The sequence below is a fragment of the Neopelma chrysocephalum genome, unplaced genomic scaffold, assembly GCF_003984885.1.
Source record: "Neopelma chrysocephalum unplaced genomic scaffold, ASM398488v2 Primary Assembly neopelma1_143, whole genome shotgun sequence".
NCBI lineage: Eukaryota > Metazoa > Chordata > Aves > Passeriformes > Pipridae > Neopelma > Neopelma chrysocephalum.
The window spans coordinates 5,548,936-5,571,134 of record NW_020897805.1 but is presented as its reverse complement, the minus strand read 5'-3'; the positions used below and the strand labels follow the sequence as shown (position 1 = coordinate 5,571,134).

General features: G+C 39.0%; 1 protein-coding gene across 5 annotated transcripts in view; it reads right to left on the bottom strand.

Annotated features, from left to right (window-relative positions):
* The window catches only part of ZMIZ1 (zinc finger MIZ-type containing 1), a 298,803-nt gene that overhangs the window by 115,068 nt on the left and 161,536 nt on the right, over positions 1-22,199 (bottom strand). For all 5 annotated transcript variants that reach the window (XM_027699954.1, XM_027699958.1, XM_027699957.1 and 2 more), the window contains one exon: positions 12,453-12,558. In XM_027699954.1, coding sequence (XP_027555755.1) covers positions 12,453-12,558 — 106 coding nt within the window. The remainder of the gene's footprint in view (positions 1-12,452; positions 12,559-22,199) is intronic.

Below are 22,199 nucleotides of genomic sequence, written 5' to 3'. Positions count from 1 at the left end.
ACCAGTTGGATTATTAAAGCAATATGCTTTAAGTGACAACTATTAGTTCTTTTAAAACCTACTACCAACTCTTTTAAAGCCATTTAGTTTGTTAAGATAAGTTGACATAATGGGGTTGAAGGAGATGTAGGAAAAAAACCATCTAGCTAGTAATTTTAGTTTTGGGGGTATTATTTGCTTATTAACTTGCACAAGTCATAAAGGGAACCACATTATTACCTGCAGATATCATAAAATTTCATTATCCCATTCCCATTACTTTGGATTTTGCATTACCATATGATTGGGTTTCCCTGGATACATCAAGATTTTTTCATCCTAAAATTTCTATTTTTATCCTGAGATTCAGCCTCTCCCACAGTAACTCACTTGTGTAGAATTTGCCAGCTTTGCAGGCAGAACAGGCATTCACTGTCCATTTCCTCTAATCCCATACCGTGATCTCTCCCTTCTTTGCTCTGTATCTTTTTGCTGCATCAGTAAAAGGAGTAAAACTATTTCAACCCTGTCATCTCTACTCTTCTACTGCTTTAAAAACATACAAACAGTTGCCAAAAGAATGGTCACTGTTTAAAGTGCAGGACAGATGATGTTTGGTCTGGGCCCACTGAAAACACGGAATATACAGTTGCTTGCCATTCTGTGAAGACAGAAATCAAGGCTTTCTCTCCAGGAAAGGGGAGGCTTAAGAGTTCATCACTAACAAATAATGTTTCTAAACAAGGAACCTTAAAAAGTTATTCTAATACTGCAATGGAAGACAGCTATTTCTGCATACATGAGCTTTCTCAGGCATAGTTCTATTTCTTTCAATCTCTTTGTGACCTTTATAGCTTTACTGACCTCATGATAAGTAGAGTTTTGGACAGAGAGATGAAAGGCAGATAAAAATATCACCTATGCAAATAAATACAACAATAGAACAATGATCCTGTATAGACTTTTTTTTCACCTTTGTAGACTAAATGGCACCTGCAGAATAAACAGTTTCCTTTCATGGGGCAATGTATATTAATATCTGACTATTCCAAGTTTCCAGTATGTTTTCAAACCAAATAAATTTACTTCAAAATAGATGCACTATATGATCACATTCCTTCCAGATCCTCAGTTTAGTTTTTTTTCCTTCTCTACAAAATTCCCCTCCAGAATGATTTGTATCACTCAGAGACTGTCAGCCATGTATGTGCTAGCTGTTTGAAGACAATCCTTAGAGGTCATCATCATTCTACAAGTTTAATCGATTGACTAGATTAAGATTTAATGGAATGTGGGGCAAACACACTTCCCTCCTCCCTCGATTTGAAAACATAACCCTCCCCAGAGCTGGAGATTGTGGCTCTTCCACTCTGTCTGAGTGAGTGAAAGCATACATTTGTCAATGATGCCTGAAGATGTGAATTCTAGCAGATCAAGAAAATACGAAGAACACAAGATACTTTCAACTGCAGAAGTCTGGCAGTCTGGCTGACTGAACCAAAGGGACTGTGCCAAGTCAGACATGGTAGTTAGGATTTCCCCTCTGCTTTTCTAACATTACTTTCAAAAGTTTACTACACAACACATTACAATCAAAGAAAAAAGGAAAAACGCTGAAACGTCTCTGTATACTTAGCTGTTCTTAAAGGGATGCTGAAAATCACTCTGCTGTCCTTCATAAGGACAGAGGTCTCCTTGAAGCCTAGCTCCTACCAAGGATTTTACAGGAAGACTGGCTGCTGAACTCTGCTCAGCTGACTTCTTAGCCCTCACACATGGTTTGGGTTCTCATAGTAGCAATAAACTCACTAACTTTGAATTTTGGCATGTGTCACATATATCCTCACAGTATCTGTGGTAATCTATTACCAAAGGATCCCATTGAGCCTCCAACAGTGATTTGATGATCCACCAGCTTTGTGTCACCAGCTTGAGGAGTTTGCTCTCAGACATTACTCTTGTTTCCTGTCACAGCCTTCTGTCTCTTTAGAGGCACTGAATGATTCTGCATGGGGGCCAATCCTGCTTACACAAAACAAGCAGCACAACACTTCCTTCCACCCTTCTATCAAGATTCTCTAATCACTCCCCAGATCCCACGCCAAGCACACAACCTCACAGACTGAGCTGATGTAACTGAGTGGTTCAGAGACAGGAACTCCTGGAGTGACAACTATCATATTCTACTGCCACTGCCCTGGCTGAAGAGGTTCTGCCTTCTTTCTCTACACTGCAACTTGGGAGCAATAATTGGCTGCAAAGAATCAAATGAACACAGAATTTGCCCCAACCAAAGACTCTGTCTTTACCTATTAACTTTTCCACATACCGAACGAAGAAAAAAGTATCTCTCTCTTTTGGAACAACATTCTTTTTCTTTTCTCCATTCTGACAGTTGCTAGACCAAAATGTCAGTCAAGCCCTCCTCCAGCTCACAATAATATTCATCCCAGGTATTGAATGTATATTTAGCTAAATTGAGTAAAATTTTAAATCTGATTTTTAAAACAATTTGCTGTCCTGTAAGACATGCTAGATGTTGTAACGGAATGGAGAAAGGAGGTTTATGCAATTTTAGTTCTAACAAGAACCTCCCTGAAGTCTTCGCTTCTGCTCTCAAGACAGCTCAATGTTGACACAATTCCAGTACCTTGTTGCTTTTGCTTTGGTCAAGACACAGTTACTGTAGGTACTGCTAATTATTTCAAACATATTTGGCTTAATACTAGAAAACCTCCAAAGCAAAATCCCCTTACTGCTTGCTGTGGTATTTGGCTTTTTGAGGACCACTAGGTCCACTTCAACATTCCTACTGGGAGACAGTCCATAAATTTCCAACAATTAACATCTCCCATCTCAGTTTAGACCAGTAGTGTGTAGTTTTTCACACTGAGACCTTAGAGGTCTATCTTGTCCTTTGGCTTAATTGAAATTGTATCTGTAGTAAATACTCTAAGTAACTTGATTTGTTTTTTTTTTTTTATCATGGAAAGACAGTATCTTCCAGAGTGAGCAAGATTAATGTCTTTGGGGTCTGACCAGGCAATCACAGGGGAAAGTACCACACACAAAACAAATACCCTGCTTTGTACGCAGATGTTTAGTGTTCAATTTATCTCCTCAGGACCAGCCCCTGTTCAGCCTTCCATTATTGAGTTAAAAGCCAAGTCACTAATACTTGCCTTTAAAACTGTTTAAATTCATGTTTCCTGTGACTACTTTCTTTAGAAGATGTACATTTTAAACTAGTGTGTGAACCTGAAACTAGGGATCAGGTTTGAATCTACAGAGGCCTAAGCAGGACTTTGGAAAACAACAGCACAGGCAGGTAGGATTTAAAAATCTGTAATTCTTTTCTATCCACTAAAATTAGTTGCTCCATCACACTTTAAGTGCAAGCATTTCTCAAAGAAATAAGGAATATCTTGGAGGAGGTTGAATGAATCATTAGTTTGATCATATATTTCACAGAAGCTACCTTTCTGCATGAAATGCTACTACTTTAAGTTTTACTGAGAGTGAATCTCCGAAGTTGGGTAGACGCTCAGTTCATACACGAAGAAACACTGGTTCTTTTTAACAGTGCACATAAGAAATACATATTCACAGCAACAAAACAGAGGTACAACCAAGATACCTACTAGACAGACAGGTAAGAATCAAAGAGATTTGCTTAGGACTGTGCAATATCCAGGCATCTCAACGCTTGATAATTTTTTTCCTTCTGCCACATTAGGAAATCCTATCTGTGAACCTCAGCCCCAGCAACAACTGCATCTTTGGAGACATCTTACAGGAGCAGACACACTCACCAATATAGGTCTGTTTCTTGGACTTGAAATCCAGACTTTCCTAAAAGCCTGTTTTAAGTCATAGAAATGAGATCCAAATCAGCTTAAGTTTCTAGTTAGATTCACACCTTTTGCAGTTTATTATTGTTAAGCTACTAAACTTCATTACTTCCTTTTATTGTTGTTGTATGAGTGAAATCTTATTTCTTCCATTTATTCCTCAAGTCAGGTGTTATTGATAACTGTTATGATTTAGCATATATAGAAGTGTAAGGAATAAATAAAGTCTGGATTTATTAGGATATTCATAGAAGTGTCTCATAATGAGACAGAAATATTGTTGCAGTTTTCATCAGACTACCAAAAAATACAAAGGGAGTTATTTACCTTGGCATCCAGAAAACCTGCAGAGGAAAGCAAATTTGATGATTTTCTTTATATGTGTTATGGAAACTGAAGTAAACTGAGACAAAAACAATCCATTAAATGGAAACCATCCAGAAGCCTTATCAAACACGAATATATTAACTTCTACTGAAGTTCTTGGAAAAACAGAATACGTTGTAAGGAACAATACTGCATTTGTTTTGGGAACTTAATACTTAATAGCTCTCTTCAAATCCATTTACTTTTATTCTGTGGTCTTTCTTCTTGAATCCCCTTTTATGAAAGACATAGACTAATACAAAGTAGAACTATCTACAATGATGAAACCTTATGATTCTGTGATTATTCTCTAACTCATATTTAAATGAATGTATTGCATCACATAGCACTTAGGTAAATACCTTTCTCTCAGCACACTTTACCAGGTGTACTTTAACACAAGCATTAGAAAAGATGAAACACAAATTTCTCTTTAAAAAGAGAGATACTACCTATAACATCTTGTCCACTAAGCAGTGTGTTTCACAGGGTGTTGTGTCTAGAGTATTCGGAGCAAGAACTTTTCTTAACAGGCTGACTCCATGCTCCAGACAAGCCTGCAGGAATTGGGAACGGATCTGAAATTTTAAGCGGTGGAATCTCAATTGTATTTAGGAAGTGAACTCGCCATCCTGGAGCTTGATCTGATCTGTTCATACAGTTTATGCTTTCATTGTTCAGCCCTCCAGCAAAAAAGCTACCAAACCTCATGGAAGTTGCTATGTTACTGTTCTCATAGCTGGACTCCTAGTGAACTTCTCTGAATGCCTCCAAGACACACAGGCTGCTAAGAGAGCACTGGCAGTGAGGTGCATTTGGATGCACTGCAGCTCAAAAGGGAACAGGTTCAGGACTGATCGCTGTAAGCTGAGAAAAGGTAACTTGTAAAGGGCAAATGCCATTCTAAGAGTTTGCTTTCTTCTCTCCCATGAATATATGTATGCTTCCACAGCTGCCTCCCTTCTTACTCTTCATTTGTGACTTACCTCATGTCCAGAGGGACAGGTAATTTACTCAAAATAACAACAGAAAATATCATAATTCACACAGAGACCAAGTTTTAAGCTGTCTCTATCACCAAATCTCCTGTTGCTCTCAACTCATATGGGATCCCTGAAGCAGAAGACAGAAAACACTGATAGAGATCAACAGAAATCTTCTCTGCAGAATGCCAGTTCCAGTCCAAGTGAAAGTGTGTTGCGCACTTTTAGGAAAAGATTCTTCCCAGGAATTGCATGATGAGTTAATGCACTATACATTCAAATCTGCAGCAAAGAGAGCATTCAGGTAAGTACCAGCCTCACAAAAATCCAAGGTACAGACTAAGAAAACAGCAGAACAGGCTTGTTGCTATAGTTGAGCGTCTGCAATTTTCCTAAGTGCTCCAGTAAAGACCTTAGTGCAAAAATGTTCCAACCTGGCAACATCTCTCAAAGTCAGAACTGGTACCATGGTAACAAGGACCCAGTCAAACGTCAAAAAGAACAGGCCAGATACACCACTTGGTATTTTGACCAGACAGAATGAAGAAGCAGCAGCTCAGCCACACAACATCCCTTATAAACACAGGTGTTCAATGTACAGCAGAACTGTGAATGCCAAAAAGGAAGGGAATTTCCATTCCAGCAAAATAATACCCATCTACATCAATATGTCATGAAGTCCTCAAACTCACAATAAAGATGAAGAGGAATTGCAAAGCCGAGAATAACGAAAATCTGACACAAGTATGATCATGTTTCCCACAAGTAGAAGACAGACCAAATGGATCAGGAGCAAACATCTTGGAGGGAACAGAAACAGCTCGAACAAGCAAGGCCTAGTGGGGAAAAGCATCTCATTTTACAGGCTTTTCAGATGCTCCATCTCAAGGTGTTTGAGAGCTGACTACAGACAAGTCTGCCATATGCAAAGCCAACCTAAGAGGCTCAAGATACAGGATACCATTTTCCAAACGGCAGGTTTTTAGAGTTTTGTTCTGAGTAAACTCATGGGCAAGAAAAATGGGCAAAGCCTACTAAGCCTTTTCTGCAGACAATGTAAATGTGGCTGTCACAGAGTACAGACATGAATTAATGCTGCTTGCCACTAAACAGCAGTACTGACTGTGCTTCCCTTTGGTCAAGGGAAGTTGCCAACTTCATTAACAGAAACTAACAAAACTAACCTCATAATCTAAATGAATTATGAATTAATTAGTCATTTATTTGTAGTATCCACACTATAAATCTTTAGGAAAGACTTATTTGCAAAAAAGGTGTATCCTGCCAGTATATGTTCCAGAACAGAATTATTTTACCTGTACAACAACAAAGTGTAAGTACCCAGCTGAAACCATGGCTCCACTGCACTGAATATCTACCTACAGGGGAAGAGGTAGTTTCTGTACTGCAGGATACTGAATTTAATTAAACCACATAAATAAAAGTGAGATGGAAGGTGTATTATTATCCTTGCTTCAAAAATATAAAACTACAAAACAGAGAGCAAAGCAGACAAGGGCACACGGTGAGAATCTGTGCTAACAGCTGGGAAGTGAACCTAGAGATCACCTGAAATGTACTCAGTCTTCAGCATCAAAAGCTGTTTCAGAAGGTAACAGCTAAAAGAAAATAATGCCTTTATTTTAATGAGGAGTGTCAAGTGGACAGTTTCAGCATATCAACTCTATGTAGAATGAATCAGACATCTGCATGGATCTGTAGTGAGAATTTAGGACTACACAGACAAAAGGTTCTTAACCAGCTTCCAGCTACATCAAGAACCACATTACACAATTTCATGCACTGAGTTTTATCTTTAAAAAGGCAGTTTGACTTTTCCATTTGCCTTTACTCTGCTCCATCCCTCTCCAGTGTCATTCTAACTGAAAACATTTTAAAAATGCCACTGCCCTAATAATTCTGAATTTCCCCCTTATTTATTTTATTCAATTTACACCTATATGTTTTGTGCCAACACTGTACTTCAGTAGCTTCACAGTTCTTCTTGTTCCTAAATTATTTGTTAGTATTTACATACATTTCATAACTCTGTTCAGCTTTTATTTCATGAACAACCCAAGCCAACATTTTCTACTCTGCTCTCATTCTTATCAGCCACTCTCCCAAGTACAAATACAGCATTTGTATTTCTTCTCCAGTCATATAAGACCGTTTTGACTTGACCAATTTGCTGAAAATCTTTGGTGTGAGGCACGAGACTGACAGTTCATATGCTATTTCTTTCCAAATGCAGGCATGTCCATCATTTGGTCCCTTCAAGTTGGAGGGATCCCTTCAGCCCTGGCTGGAGTAATTTCCATTGAATACTGGTAATCCTTTTAGCTGACTCCTTTTGCCTTGTCTCCACAGATAATGTGAGCATTATTAATGGAAACTTAAGCAAAGTGTTAATCTAGCCTTGTGGTCCCCCATAATCTAGAGGTTATCCTTACTTTCTACCTGTTCTTCATTCACATTGCAGAGTAATTTCTATTCTCATTTTATACAGTTTCTTGAAGTTTGATTTGATAATACACCAAAATACTCTTTGCCCAATCCGTACTATTGCTTTGAAAATTTATCCTGATCAGGACATACCTTGGGTCTCAGTATCTTGTCCAGTAATGTTCTAACACCACCATTTGCAAGTACCCTCAACTACATATACCTTTGTTAGCCTGAGGTCCAACTTATTCACAGCTTTGGTATCATACTCGCTAAGAAGAGCCCTATTATATTAGAATTAAAGTACAATGATTAAAGCTAAAGAAATAAAACAATGTAAAATCCTCAAACACCATGAAGCTTTAGTTTATGCTTCATATTAAGTATATTTTTATGCTTCAAGGTTATTCAGTAATACTGCTCTTGAAAAGTAAAATCAGAAGCACACCAAGCAGAGTCTAAGGGGCTGAAAACAAAGCAATATCAAAAAGGGTTGCTATTTCTGCTATCGAACAGCCAACACTTAGCTGCCCATCCAAGCTATCACAGCGTTTGTTTGCTGTAGATTCTCAGTGATTGCTGAAGTACCTTTTCTGCACAGTTCTGCCCTCAGGCTCCTGCCTCTCTCTCTGTAAAGAGAGAGATACTGAACACTGTCCTTTTCTGACAAAGCTCCCTGTATGATCTCATCCTGTCGTCCCCTTGTCTGGCCTCAGCTTGGCCTCCTGACAAAAGCAAAAGTAGAAAAGTAGCTACAAGAGCAATGAACTTCAGTAGCTCAGTAAAGTATTCTTTCAAAAAAGTATTTCAGAACAGAAAATTGTTCCCTTTCTCTCTTCCTTCGCCCCCCCCTTTTTTTTTTAATAAACACTTTAATCGATGAACTCTATTTTTGTGAATAGGAGACCTTAAAATAAAGCTACCAAATGACTTAAAATCTTCTACAGGAAGGACAAAAGCAGGAGATGTGCTCAGAAAAGGTCCAAGCAAGCACTATTCAGAAAGAAAGTCTTCAGATTTAAGGAAGAAAAAATGGAATACACAAAGAGCCATGCACTCACATACTAAGAGCAACTCGGGTTACTGCGGTATGAAAGCAAATGAGCAGGCAGGCAGCCAACCTGCTGGGCCATCCCCTATAGGTGTCACAACAAGGCAAAGGAATTTGCAGTGGAAGGTCTGGGGAGCAGCTGTCACCGAAAGAGACACATATATTTTAAAGGCTTTGTCATTTGTCTTCAGGGTGGGAAATGCTGTATTTGACCTCCTGCTGAGGCAGCAGCCCAGTTGCAGCAGCATGGGCCAGGAGAATAAAAGGCAGCAGCTATTATTTCAGGTACAAACACCAGAAAGCAGAGACAAAAGGTACAGTCATTAAATCATCATTTCTATTTAAAAACACACATGACAACTTTTTAATACTTTTCATGCTGCATGAGCCTCCCCTCCAGGCATTCTCCAAAACAATTTGTATTAGCTAATTATTAACCATCTCAATGGCCAAGTAAAACAAGACTAAAAAGCACAACATCAAACACTGCCCCAGCAACACCAAACGGTCCCGGTCCCGGATGGGAGAAGCTGAGGAACTGACAGCTCTTGGTCTGTTCCCCTGGGTTCCCCCAGCTGAGGCTGTGCCACCTGAAAAGGTTGCTGCCCCACCTGGTTCCAGCCTCTCATCTCTCTCTGCTTCCCCCATGTTTGCCTGTACTCTGATCTGCCATCTGCACCTCCTGTAACCACTCCCCAGCCTCTTCAGCATAGCTGGGAGAGGGAGCTACCACCAAAACGGCTTAAACCAGCAGAGATGAAACATTGTGGGGCCGTTTGCACAAACCAGGGGTGTGGATTTCCCATAGAGCTGAGCCAATTTGGCAGCTGGCTGCTCTGCCCTCTAGCCTCAGGCTCCAGCCCTCTTCCATCAGGAATAAGAGATCCTCAGGCACTGCCACGGGGACCCTCACTCTCCTGTGGCCCTGCAGAGAAACAGCTCAAGGAGCCAGTCAAACAGAACAGAAGCCATACCAGCAAAACCTCTCCTGCCAGTACAGGTCCCTGAGCAAGCTTAGGGTGGGAATTGCTGGAGAACAGGAGCAAGACTGCTAACTGCACTGGTTCAGCTGTTTCTGCAAACCAGGAGACCTGCCAGACATCAGGCTGGGGTGGTCCACCTGCTCCACACAGCAGAGCTGCAAAACCTGCCAGCCACCACTGCCAGGCCACTCCAGGCTCCCAGCCTGCAGGACATCAGTCAACAAGCCTTGTCCTAGGCTATAAAGAGGTACTAATAGTGGATAGCCCTTGAAAGGATTTGGGGCAATTATTTTCCCCAGCGTTCACCTACTCAAATTTGTTTTAATTAGAAAACGTTTTTTTTTTTCTCCTCACATTTCAGAATGTCAGACACTAAAGAACATGGATTAAAAATGTTTCCAGAGTGATCCCGGTGGCAGCATTAAATTCATACTTGGTGGAATAAATTCAAACCATTGTAAATTCCCCTTAAGCCTAGAGGAAGGGAAAAACAAATGCTTATTCATTAAAATTAATGCCATTTGATATCTACATCAGGGGACTTCTGTAGGAAAGTGACTGGAAGAATTGTTGAAGGTGTCTTTCAACAGATGTAACAGAAAACAGAACGAGTTACTCAAAACAACCTGCAAGCATTCCTGACAACAACTTAAGCAAATCACGAAAGGCAGCTTTCAGTGATCCACACTGTTTGCAAAAAAAACAAAGGACAATCTCAACATTTTTACAAAAATTTAATGAGAGAGCAGAGCCACTGCTACATTAGAAATCAGAAAATGTTAATGCACTCAGATGTGGAAATTAACTCTTTAAAAAAAGTCCATATGTTCTGAAACGACCTCACATTTGTAACCCTTGTCTGTCAGTCTTTCAAGCTGCCCATCCAGTGATGTAGCTCTCATAGACTGCATGTGAATGTGACATCCTTAGAGTAGGAGATATATGTGGCATTTCACAAAATATGTTATGGTATGCCCCAAAATATGAGTATTTAACACAGACAATAAGAGCACAAAAAACATGGTGGAGATGAGCATGATAAAATCCCTGCAATAACTGGTGAAACAACTGAATACATAGTAAAACTTAAGTACTTATGAAACCAAATATTTAAGACCATTGAAAATAAATTATTGTACATGCAAATAGGAAATAGGAAGAAAAGCACAGAACTGAGAAGGGTTTTAGAATATACTGAGAGAAGAGCACATGATTTACCAGCTTTTCCAGTATTGTATCAATTAACAACGGAAAGACTGCACTCTGTACAGACTGCTAGGATAATGAGTTGAAAAAAAAAAAGCATATATTCCCAAAAAAGTAATTATTGGTAGAAATCAAACACTGACACTGGGCTTTTATAGGACATGACTGACCAGCACTTTTCAAGACTACGCCCTCATGCAAGCCCTAAAGGAACATGAAAAGATACAGAGACTCACAACCTCACCTTCACCAACACACTGATAAAAAGACATGTCAGGAAGAATTAGTAAGATGGGGGGAATAGCTATATCTTTAAAAAAAATTTGAAAAGTTTTAATATAGCACACAATGCACTCATACATAGAGAGTCTCACTTGACAAACATTTTTTGAAAAAAAAACCCAAACAACCAACAACAGATGTGATAGCTAGCTAATGGATAAACTTAATAGACATTCAGAAGAAAGGGAGACTGTGCCTGGTCAACAGAATGTTTTATCCTCCACACAGTTTTTCCGGATGAAAATCAGACAGTTTATTCAACATTTAGTAAGATTAATGATCCCTTCCCATACAAGAAAATAAAACAGTAAGTCCAGTGAACACGCTTTGATGTGAAAGCCACTTTTGCACGAGGACCTGCTTAGAACACTTAGGACAAAAGGCAGCCATGAGTAAAGATGAAAGGAACATGAAAAGAAATGTTAACACCCAACCAGTTGGCTACAAATCACTGTTTTGGAAGAAGGTAACCTTTCCTGATGTTCTAAAATGGAGACTGCATACCAGTTTAGTACTAAGCAGAAAAGTTATCCATGCTCAGTCTGGAATGGAACAATTATCTTCCTGTTTTCCAAGCCAGTGCACATTATGTTGACATTCGTCAGCTAAGAAAAGGAGAACCAGAATTAAATGCTCCAGTTAAATTGAACATGTGAGCAGCAGAAAGACCCTCAAGTGCGTTCTCTGTTTTTACTATATAGAGGAGCAATGGCAATATATCATAATCAAATATTGCTACTTGATCAGAGCCCTGTAACAGATTATTGCTGTAAAATACTGGAAAAATGGCTACTTAATACTACACCAATAGCATTGCTAACTACTCTTGGCTCAAAATTCTAAAGCTAATGACTAGATGTACGAGAAACCATGGTATTTATTTGCACAGACATATAAAGTCAAAGAACTACTTGTAATAGATATATCAGAAGTGCAGAATGAATGTGAAAGATTTAGAGGTTGACACGACAGAAAATCAATGGTTTACCAAGATGGAGGGGTCTGAGTGTGTTCATTCCCACCACAAAATTACTGAACATCCGTGCTTCTGGAAGCAACATTTCATCCATAAGATCAAACAGGGCAGTGAACAGCACCAAGTTGGGGAAAACATGAATTTCCGAAGTCATGTCTCCTCAGAAGAGCATGTCATCGAAATGCTAAAAGCAACAGCACTATTACCATCAAATACGTGTTTGCTTTTGGTTTTGTTTTTTTTTAAGAACGCAAGACAGTTGCAGGTAGCACTTATTCAGAATACGACCATCCAAGATTCAATAAGACACCAAAAAAAGGCTTTTCCTACCAGCTGATTTTGGAGTGAATTTGTCCCTGTTGGCTGCACATACTGCCAGTAGCCTGTATCCAAGGTCCAAGTCAAATCCTTGCTGAGCTGCCACGCGACTAACCACCTGCAGAGGGAAAGAGAGAAAGCTTCATTAGGGGTTACTTGAGTTCTTTGCAAGGTAACATCAACCTGCTTATCAGTACTAATGTTAGACAACAGAATCTGCTGCAAGAGCCACAGTACAAACATGGTATGAGGCACTGCTGTTCAGTAGTTTCCAAGGCAAGCACAGCGAACTGAACACAGGAGTATTCTGATGATCCAGTTATTTCACCACTCGTCAGAACAAAGGCCTGGTACTTCTGTGAAAGTTGGAGAGACAAAGCCAGAAGAAATAATGCAAGAGCAATGTATGTAAAGATTGTACAGAACACATTTTACTGTACTTGAGACTTGAGGATGAGAAATCCCTCAGTTTCTGTCTCTGTTTTACAGTTCCTGGCCCTGTTCTCAAGGGCAGTGCCCAGGTCCTTTAGGTCAAAATGCCCTCTCCACACTGATGGATAGTGTTCTCCCACGCCCTGATCAGTGTCACAGTTGCTGCATTTTAACAATACCATATTGGGAAGCACATTTACTACAGTTTTAGAATAAATAGGCCCGTGAAAGAAGCATTTGCCAAACACATTAAATTAGGGAAAGATGATTTTGTTGTTGTTGTTGTTGTTGTTGACTGATCTAGAAGAACTGGCAAAACTAGGCAAATCAAAGACTGGAGTTAAGGATGAAAAGCAGTCAACTATTTCTCCAAGCCAGCAACTCAGCTATCGGCCAAGAACGTATCCTCATGAAAATCTGCACAGTACAAACACAATACCACAGTCCTTCTGCCAAATGATGCTGAAGTTATACACAGCAGAGCTTTTCTATTGCCTTCCAGTGGCACAGGATGACTTCAGACTCAGAGGCACAGATAAAACATATTATTCTTAACATTGCCATTATTTCTTTGCATTGAAAAAATGGTCAAGGAACTGCACAAGAAACAGAACACCATTTCCTTGTGTGAAGCAAAAGAAAGCTCCTATCCTTCACAGTTTACAATAGAAGAAAACATCCTTTTGCCACCCCTATCTTCATCTGAAAGCCTCTTTCTTAATTAATGACACTGCAATTATCTGTGTCCAGAACTGGATCCCAGCAAAAAGCCACAGTATAGCACAGAGTGAAGAATTAACATATGTGATAATCTACAAACATTATTCTGAACTTCTTCCAGTATGTACTTTTCTAATTTACAATTAAGAACCAAATATATTTCTTAAAAAAGAATTAGCATGAAATGAAGTTCCCGGGTAGATTTTTTTGTTGTTTCTCTTGCTCCTATTACTTTACAAATTATACATTCACAAGACTCTATCACTCTATTTAGGGTGGGAGTGTTCCCTCCCTAAATTAACCCTCTCAACCTCAAAACTGAGTAGAGAGCTTCAGGGAAAAGAAATGAGAATTGAGGATAATCAGTAAAATAATACACAACCCCAGAACACACCTACTGTTTTATCTCATTTCTTTACAATTACAACTTCATGTTTCAGCTAGAAAAAATAAAAAAAAAGGTAAAAGAAATAATGCAATTATTTCTTTTGAAACAAAAAAATAGTTCCAACTTGGCAGATCAGCCTTTAATCCTTTACACCCAAAAGTCTGGCTGTTGTTAATATCATGGCTAAGACTGTGGGTCCAAACTTGCAAAAATAAGATAAAAAAACCCCCAAAACAACAAGTGTTCACAAGAAAAAAAATGTGAGCGGAACAAGATATCTCATGTTTCATGCTAAATTAGCAACAGGAGTGAAGACTGGTGGGCTGCCATAAAATCTGGAAGACACTTACATAACTTGGAAATGTAACTGTTCCCCTTTCCTACTTCCAATATCACCGTATTTCAGCTACCAACAAGTAGATATTAGGGGAGGCATGAGTAGACAGCAGACAAAAAGCTCTTCTAAAAAACCATCTTGTAAAAGGCTCCTGAGAACAATGTCTCATTAATGTGCAAACATTAATTAAACTCCTTTAGCCATCATTTACTGTACCATCACAGAGGAACAAGTTTCAGAGTGCCAATCAGGTCTGTAAAACAACAGAGAAAGGGCCCTCCCATTTTTTCTTTTTAAAAAACACATAATCACTAAACTATTTCTTTTGAAACTGGACAGGAATGAGGGCAGATACACCTGATAATCAGTGAGCACACAGTAACTTAGGAAGTGCATTGCCTGTTTATATGCTTGAATCATTTTAAAACATGAAGCTACAAATACTGAGACCCTCCTGGCCAGAGGCCAAATCACCACTTTCAACCGACATCTTGCTAATTATGGAAAAAATTCTACTAGGTAACTCAGGAACTACAGAGAACTGTAGAAACCACAAGAGCCAATATCTGCTTGCAATGTCTTCACTGAATAGACTGCAAAGCCTTGGTCAGTTTGAGTCCTAACCACAGGCTGAGGCCTTTTACACTCCACTTCTCATCAGTTTCCTAATTTCCCGCACCTGAGGAAGCAGTGCTGTGTGACTCAGTGTGGCAGAAAGCAGAGCTTTTGGGTGCCAGGGTGCACAGCCCAGGGCTGAGTGCACTGATGGCCATGGCACGGCCTGTGAACACCCACCTCGGAGAGGGGGAAGCTGGACCCCAGCAACCAATGCAGAAGACTAAGCATGAAAAAGTTGGAATCTGGTGAGTATACAGAAGTCACCCAGTCAAACTATTACTCTACTTTTTCAAGCAAAGTGCGAGGCAAAACAAATTGCAAATTCATTTTAGCCAAAAAAAAAAAAAAAAAAAAAAAAAAAAAATCTAAATTTGAAAGAAAGTGCTTCCACTGACAAACTGCAAAAACACCCCTTCTTCCTCTAGAAAGAACAACAAAACCCACAGATATTTAATAGAAAGCAGACATTTCTAATAAAATTTCCATTTTGCCAAGAGTCATTTTCCACCTAAATTATTCTTCTATGCAATTTGCAGAAAGGAGCTCTATAAAAAGAACTGGTGGAACCATGCTCAAGAGGGCTTTCTCTGGTCCCTTCTCCCTCAGCTCTTGGCTTTTGCACACCATTCCTCAGCAATCTCCTTGGTCAACATGAATAGGGCAGTATACATTTATTTCCAGTCTCTTTACAGGCTTACAAATTTTTGCATTAACCATAATGAAAGTTTAAAGCTTTTCTTTCAATTGTGACAGCTAAAGACTTCCTTTTATTTCAACATTAAAGTTAATAGAACAGATCATATATCCTCCAAGGATCCTGTTTCAGGTTGTCCACAACTGAAGTCAGACACTGCTCACTTGGTACTTTACTTGTAAGGCTTTCCTCCAGTGAACCTGTATGCAAGGGACCTCCTGGCCTTCTAAATAAACACTGAGAATTCGCAGAAACAAGACGACAAATGCGTCATAGGTGCATGATCCAGAAAACACAAAGAACTAGCTACAAGACATTTGGTAAGTTTAATATATTCAGGTCAGCAGACCCTGATGAAATTTACCTTAGAGGGCCTCAAAGGAACTAGCCTGGGCAAACCTTGTAACTGCTAATGATTATCTTCAGAAATTCATTCAAGACAGAGACCTTGAGGGCACATCACATCTCTGGTTTTAAGACAGTAAAAGGTGAATCTCAGAAAGTACAGGTATCCAAACAGATAAAAATGATATTATTAAACAAATATTAGGTGAGTAATACAGAACATCATCATGAATCCATCAGCACTGTGAAGTTTCCCTCTTTGACAAGTTAACATATCTTAACTCTAATATGCCTTTTGACATTGCCCTATATAACACTGTTGTAACAAAGGAACATAGCCCAGATGACAGTAGTATAAATTTTATTCAGATTATTAATTAATAGTCCTCTGTCAATTCATAACTTGTCCTGGTTACAGGTAAGTTCTATGTATTCAGTCCTGACTTGGACAATGAAGCAGAGTAAACTGCAAAACCTCTAAATGGTTTTTCAGGCAGAAAAGCCTGCAAACACTTAAGAGGACAGGGTAAGAATTTAAAATAATACTTATAAACTGGAAAAATGTTCCAGAAACCAGACCAAAACATATATGAAATACTACAGATAGGAAAGAAAAATCAAACGTCCAAATAGAAAATTAGGAGCAGATATTCATCTGGTCAGTGTACATGTGACTTAGGATAAACACTGGGAAAATGCCCGAGGTATTAAGGATCATCAAGCACCAGAACGAGCTACCTATCAATCCCTGGATTTTGGAAGGTAAGGGGATTTACAGTAGACCAGACAGTATCTATATCGCATTCCAGCTTGGAGAAAAAGAGTAGACAGCAGGCTCCCGTAGGTCCGTCCCAAGCCAAACCTGACACCTGCTGCTGACTGGAGCCATGCAGCTCAGTCTGAATCCTGCCCCAGGAATCCTGCCACGTTTGAAACCTCCTGTGATTTTGATCTTACTCAGGTAATGGTGCTGATCAGATGGAATCAAGGAAACACAGTTTCAATAATCCATTAAATGTAACAGCTAAGTGATGTGGTACCACTTGCAAACATATTAAGTCCTTCTCTAACTGTAAATTCAAACTGAGCACACCAGCAAAAATTCAGACAAAATGCAGCTGGCACCACGTGTTCAACCATGACTTCATTCTGCAATGCTGTAAGCATGTATCTTTGTCGACCTAAGCATACCTAACATAAAATTCCATTGAAAAGTAGTGCATTGAAAAAAACCAAACCAGACATAGTTGCCAGTACCACAATCATAAATTGAGATCATCATTCTTTATCATGACTGAGAGAGGTGCTTGGCCAGCCCAAGGTTCAACACTTAATATTTCTCTATGCTATATTACAATAACATTTCAGACAGTTAGATCTTAGAAAAGCTAGCCTATTTCCTAAACACACTTGTAACACCTAGCTTTTATTTAAACTTAGATATGGCACTGATAACTATTTCAACCTATGTCTTTAAAGGAACATATACCTTATTTGCAAACAAACATTATCATAACACCAACTGCCAATAAGAAAAACAGATCACCCCAAATCTCTGAAATCTTTAATCTGAATAATTCAGATAAACAGCATTTATAGAGGAGACATTGCATTCACTGCCTGTGACACAGCTCTGCTGAGTTCCAGATGTCTGAACTCTCAGGGTCATTGACAAGTGAGAAGAAAATGATGAGAGTGAGGTTTTAATTACATGAAAAGCAAATAAATTCAGCTACCAACATATTTTCCTTCTGCTGAATTTACCTGCAATATTTTCCTTTCTCTTTTTTTCACCATGGTAAGCTCCACTCCTGGCCCTGCTTGTCATCACACTACAAAGTACTAGAACAATGTACCTCTCATCCTAACAGGCCTGTTAATCAAGAGAGCTATATGACTGCTTATTTCTAAACTCCCTTCCCATTATGTTGCACTTTCAATGAATCTCTTAACTAGCAGCAGTCAAGAGCACCCCCCCCTGCTGGCATCAGAATGAATTTTACGAATTCAATTTGCTGGTTGCTCAAAACTAAAAATGCCAGCTGATTGCTAGTTCAGACGGCTCCGTGTTCAGCCACTTGTGCACACTTGAAATTATCTGAATGCAGTTTGAAGACTACAGCAGAAATTTTGTAATTAGAATTCTGCAATGTAGATGGTAATTTTTCCCCCTCAGTAACACACAAAGATCAGATAAACAGGAGGCAAATTGAGGAATTTTGCAACATGAAGAGCGATCTGCCTCAAACAGAAAAAAAAAAAGGGTGGGAAAAGGAGGAAGAAATCTGTGATCTGAAGTCCTGATCTGATGAGACTTACACTCCAGTTGCAAAAGGGCGGCCTCAACAATACAGACAATCAAAGCAAGTCAGGGAAGTTATATATCATTAAGTAGTTTCTTGCCTTTGATGCTTGAAAACAGACATTAAGTAGGTTCTGAAAATGTAAGAGACTTTACAGAGGCCTTGTGTTCAAACTATGGTTTTCTTAAAATCTATTTCCCACCCCATTAGATGGATAAGAATTATATTTTCAAAATAAAATAAACCAGTATGCCTGCCATGTACTTCTTGACACTTCCTGCAACAGTGACATAAATCATGCAGAATAGGGGTATCTCCTCCTCCTTTACATCCTCTTCCTCTCCTCTGCATGTCTCTAGCAACCATAAACATCAAAGAGAAGGTCACTATACGCAACCCTCTCCATCTGAAATTTTTCCCAGAGGAAAAGAGGGAGGGATTGTGCTTTAATTAAGCCAGCTGATCACTGGGTCACTGCAATACTGCTGCCACCTGAGTCCTGGCACACTTTGAACAATGATTTGCATGAAGCATACAGTGGCCATAGGAAGAAAATGATAAGGGAATTCCAAAACCATTTTACTTTGGATAGGAGCACATCTCAAACAAATATTTTGAGGCTGTAAAATAATCCGTTGCTTGACTAACAAAATTAAGGTAAAAGGGCTTTAGAACACCATGAGGTCATAGGAAAACGAATAATACTGAGTGAGCTATTTGGTAGCACTATGAGCTGCTCTGAAGCAGAGTGTTCTGTGCCTGCTGGTTGTACTCTGATGGTACAGCACGTACACAGCCCTGGCGTGCTGTGATGCACTGCAAACACAAAGCTGTGTGCTTGACAGATGCATGGAGAGGATGACGGAAACAGAATTTCTTCCATGTGAACTTTCTGCTCTGGAGGCCTTGGATACAAAGACTAAATGCAATATTTCCAGGGCTCTCATGGGCACTGCAACCTCCCATTTTCTGGGTAGAGAGATGCTGAACCAGCTCTTCCATCCGTAATTACACACGTTCAGATCTCAATCTGATTTGAAATCTGATTTTTTGAATGTCACATGTTGATTTTTCATTACCTACTTTTCTGCATTAAACAGAATGAACCCAGGCAAGTGTGAAGTCAATGCAGCAGCAGATACCTTGTGAACATATTAGCATTAGCTCAACTTGTTGCTTTTGCAGTCTGAGGCATCCTGTTGTGGAAACTTTACATCACTCAAAGATTCCATTCTTGTATTTTTTACTTTTTTTAGTATATATGTATTTTTAAAATCAATTATGTTTTCCACAACATATCAGACAAGCTAAAATAGATTTCTGTATCATGAAAACTGAACAGATAGCTTTTTTCCCTTAAAATGATCTAAAAATTTCTCAAGTCTCAATTCTAGGATTTCCTAAAGAGAAATGCAATTCGAAAGATTATTGTACCAGGTATCAGTATTACTAAAACATGAAATTATAGCAGTTTATCACAGATGATTGCTATTTCAGCAACTCTCATCAGCAGTACAGAGATCTAGTAAGAAGTACAAGCCGCACAACAAATTTAAGTGCAATCCATAACCCTTAAACAGAGTACAACTAGGACTACAGCTTTGTGTGTTATTTTTTTAATTTAAAAAGAAATATTTCTCTCACAAATACAGGTGGAGTTTCACACATTTGATGACTGAGGTAGACTCAACATCCAGAGAAGAAAACCTAGAACATTTGAGATGGGGGTGAGGCTTTTTTAATAACTATTTCAGCATAGTTTTTTGTGGACAAACTGGGGTAGGAAGTGCCATCTTTTGGACGCAAAGAGAGACACAGATCCTAACCACAGTGGTCAGAGACCACAACTTTCACTAGAGAAGCTCTGTTACATGCAGTGCTTTGACCAGGAGTCAGCTCAGGTAAGCACACCCCACATACCTAAATTCCTCCCACTGTCCAAAACTGTTGTAGTGCTGGATTTTAATTTCTTAGACTAAGCCCCTAGGTACAGTTACAGAGGAACTGCACACAGCTCCGCTTCTCTCACCCTTTTATTTCTTTGTTGGACGCACTGAAGAGCCCTAAAGAACAATAAACTCAGTGCCTTCTAACGCTGAAGCACAGGAAGAGAACAAGGCAGTGGCTTTACTGTAGTTCACTGAAGACAAGTCTGTAAATCTGTCCATTTTGCTCTCAGCTGTCCCCTCATTTCCATTTCTGCTGCAGCACCAACATAAATGTTAGCCAATGCCTCCAGGAAGCTCATTTACATGTTAAACTGCTTCACAAGACCAGACCCATGGGATGAGACTAGAGTGGACCTGAGAAGAGGCAGAAACAGATGAAACAACCTTGTCCAACCGAAATAGACTTATTTTTTTTCAACTGCTGTGTATAACTGAACCTGTTTCTTTCAGGAGACCATAAGGTAATGCCATATACAATACATTTTTAGAGAATGACAGTCTTACATTTATCAAGACTATCAGCCTTGCCATAATGTAATCTAGTGCTAGAATCAGAAATTGTTAATAAAAACACAGCTATATCTGATTTGTGGAAAGTGGAGGCTGTTTTAATTAGCTCCCCATAACACTATGCAAGTAATATTACATACCAAAGAGCACCATATCCATTGCAGTTTCAATAATTTATAGAATCAATGATTTCAATTTTAATTTAGTTTCTGGCCTACAGACTGTTGTATTTGATTTGAAAATAACTTCTGTCGAAAAATAACACCTAGCTTTTCTTGGCCAGTCAGAAGAGCTTCTTTTGTCTCTGAGAAAGATCATAATTCATTTGCATGACTTCAATAACAGCTGTTTAAGGGAACCTTTCTGTAGCTTGTAGCTTGCAAGGAATAAAACAGATTCAAAGTTTACCACTCTATCCTTGACTTTTTATTTATCTGTTGAAATGTGTTTTCTTTATAAACTTTTATTACGCACTCACTTTGGTGATTTCCTGTAATGGGTAAGTACAAAAAGTTAAGCTCTAGAATTGGTGTCTGCCAGAACTGTTTGAACATAAAGACAATGCATATGCAGTCACATACGTTTTGGTCAGAATCGGCACAGCTTTTAGGGCTTAGTTCATTGAAAAATATTTTCCTTCTATAGCACAAGCCATTGGCTCACCTGTGTACCCTAAACCTTCTCTCTTTGACTGTTTGCACGGCAAATTACTGAGAATTACTCCAGTTTTATTTGTAGGTCTTGACAGCATTAGCCTAATTTCCTTACCGTAAACAGAAATTATTTCACCTCTAAAACAGCAATCATTTAAAGGATCCTATATAACAAACACAAAGTATTTAACTAGTTAAATGAAGTTTATATACCTTAGCTGCTGTAACAAACCCTGAGTTTGTTCTTGAGATAAGAAAAATCACTCCTATTATGCTGCATACAACATCACTGGAGCCCATAGTAGCAAGTGTAGCTCCAGTAATATCAAGCTATCTACTGCGAATAGCCAGTATGTTTACTGTGCACATATTAATCTAAAAGAGAAAAAAAATGACCAAGGAAAACCAAACACTACACACATATTGTTGTTCAACACTTGCTGTCTAGCTAATGCATGAAACTTTCAAGTCATTGAGATTTCCCTAAGTGCTGGCATTTAAGAAAACCTTCTATAACAGCCTACATACATATATATACACACACACACACACACTATATATATACTATTATCAAAACCAGCAATTCCATAAATGAAGCTGGAAGCTCTTCTGCTAATGCCCAGGCAGAATATTCCTAAGATCAAACTTCTGCATCTATCCAGGGTTTGTAAGATGCAAGCAACAGGAATAAAAACATACAGGTGTTATTAAGTGAACCAGACATTACTTACAGTCCCGACACCAAGATGGGGTGTTGGGTAAACAGAACAACTTTCTAGGAACCAGTTCTTAAAGCATAATTTCAAGACT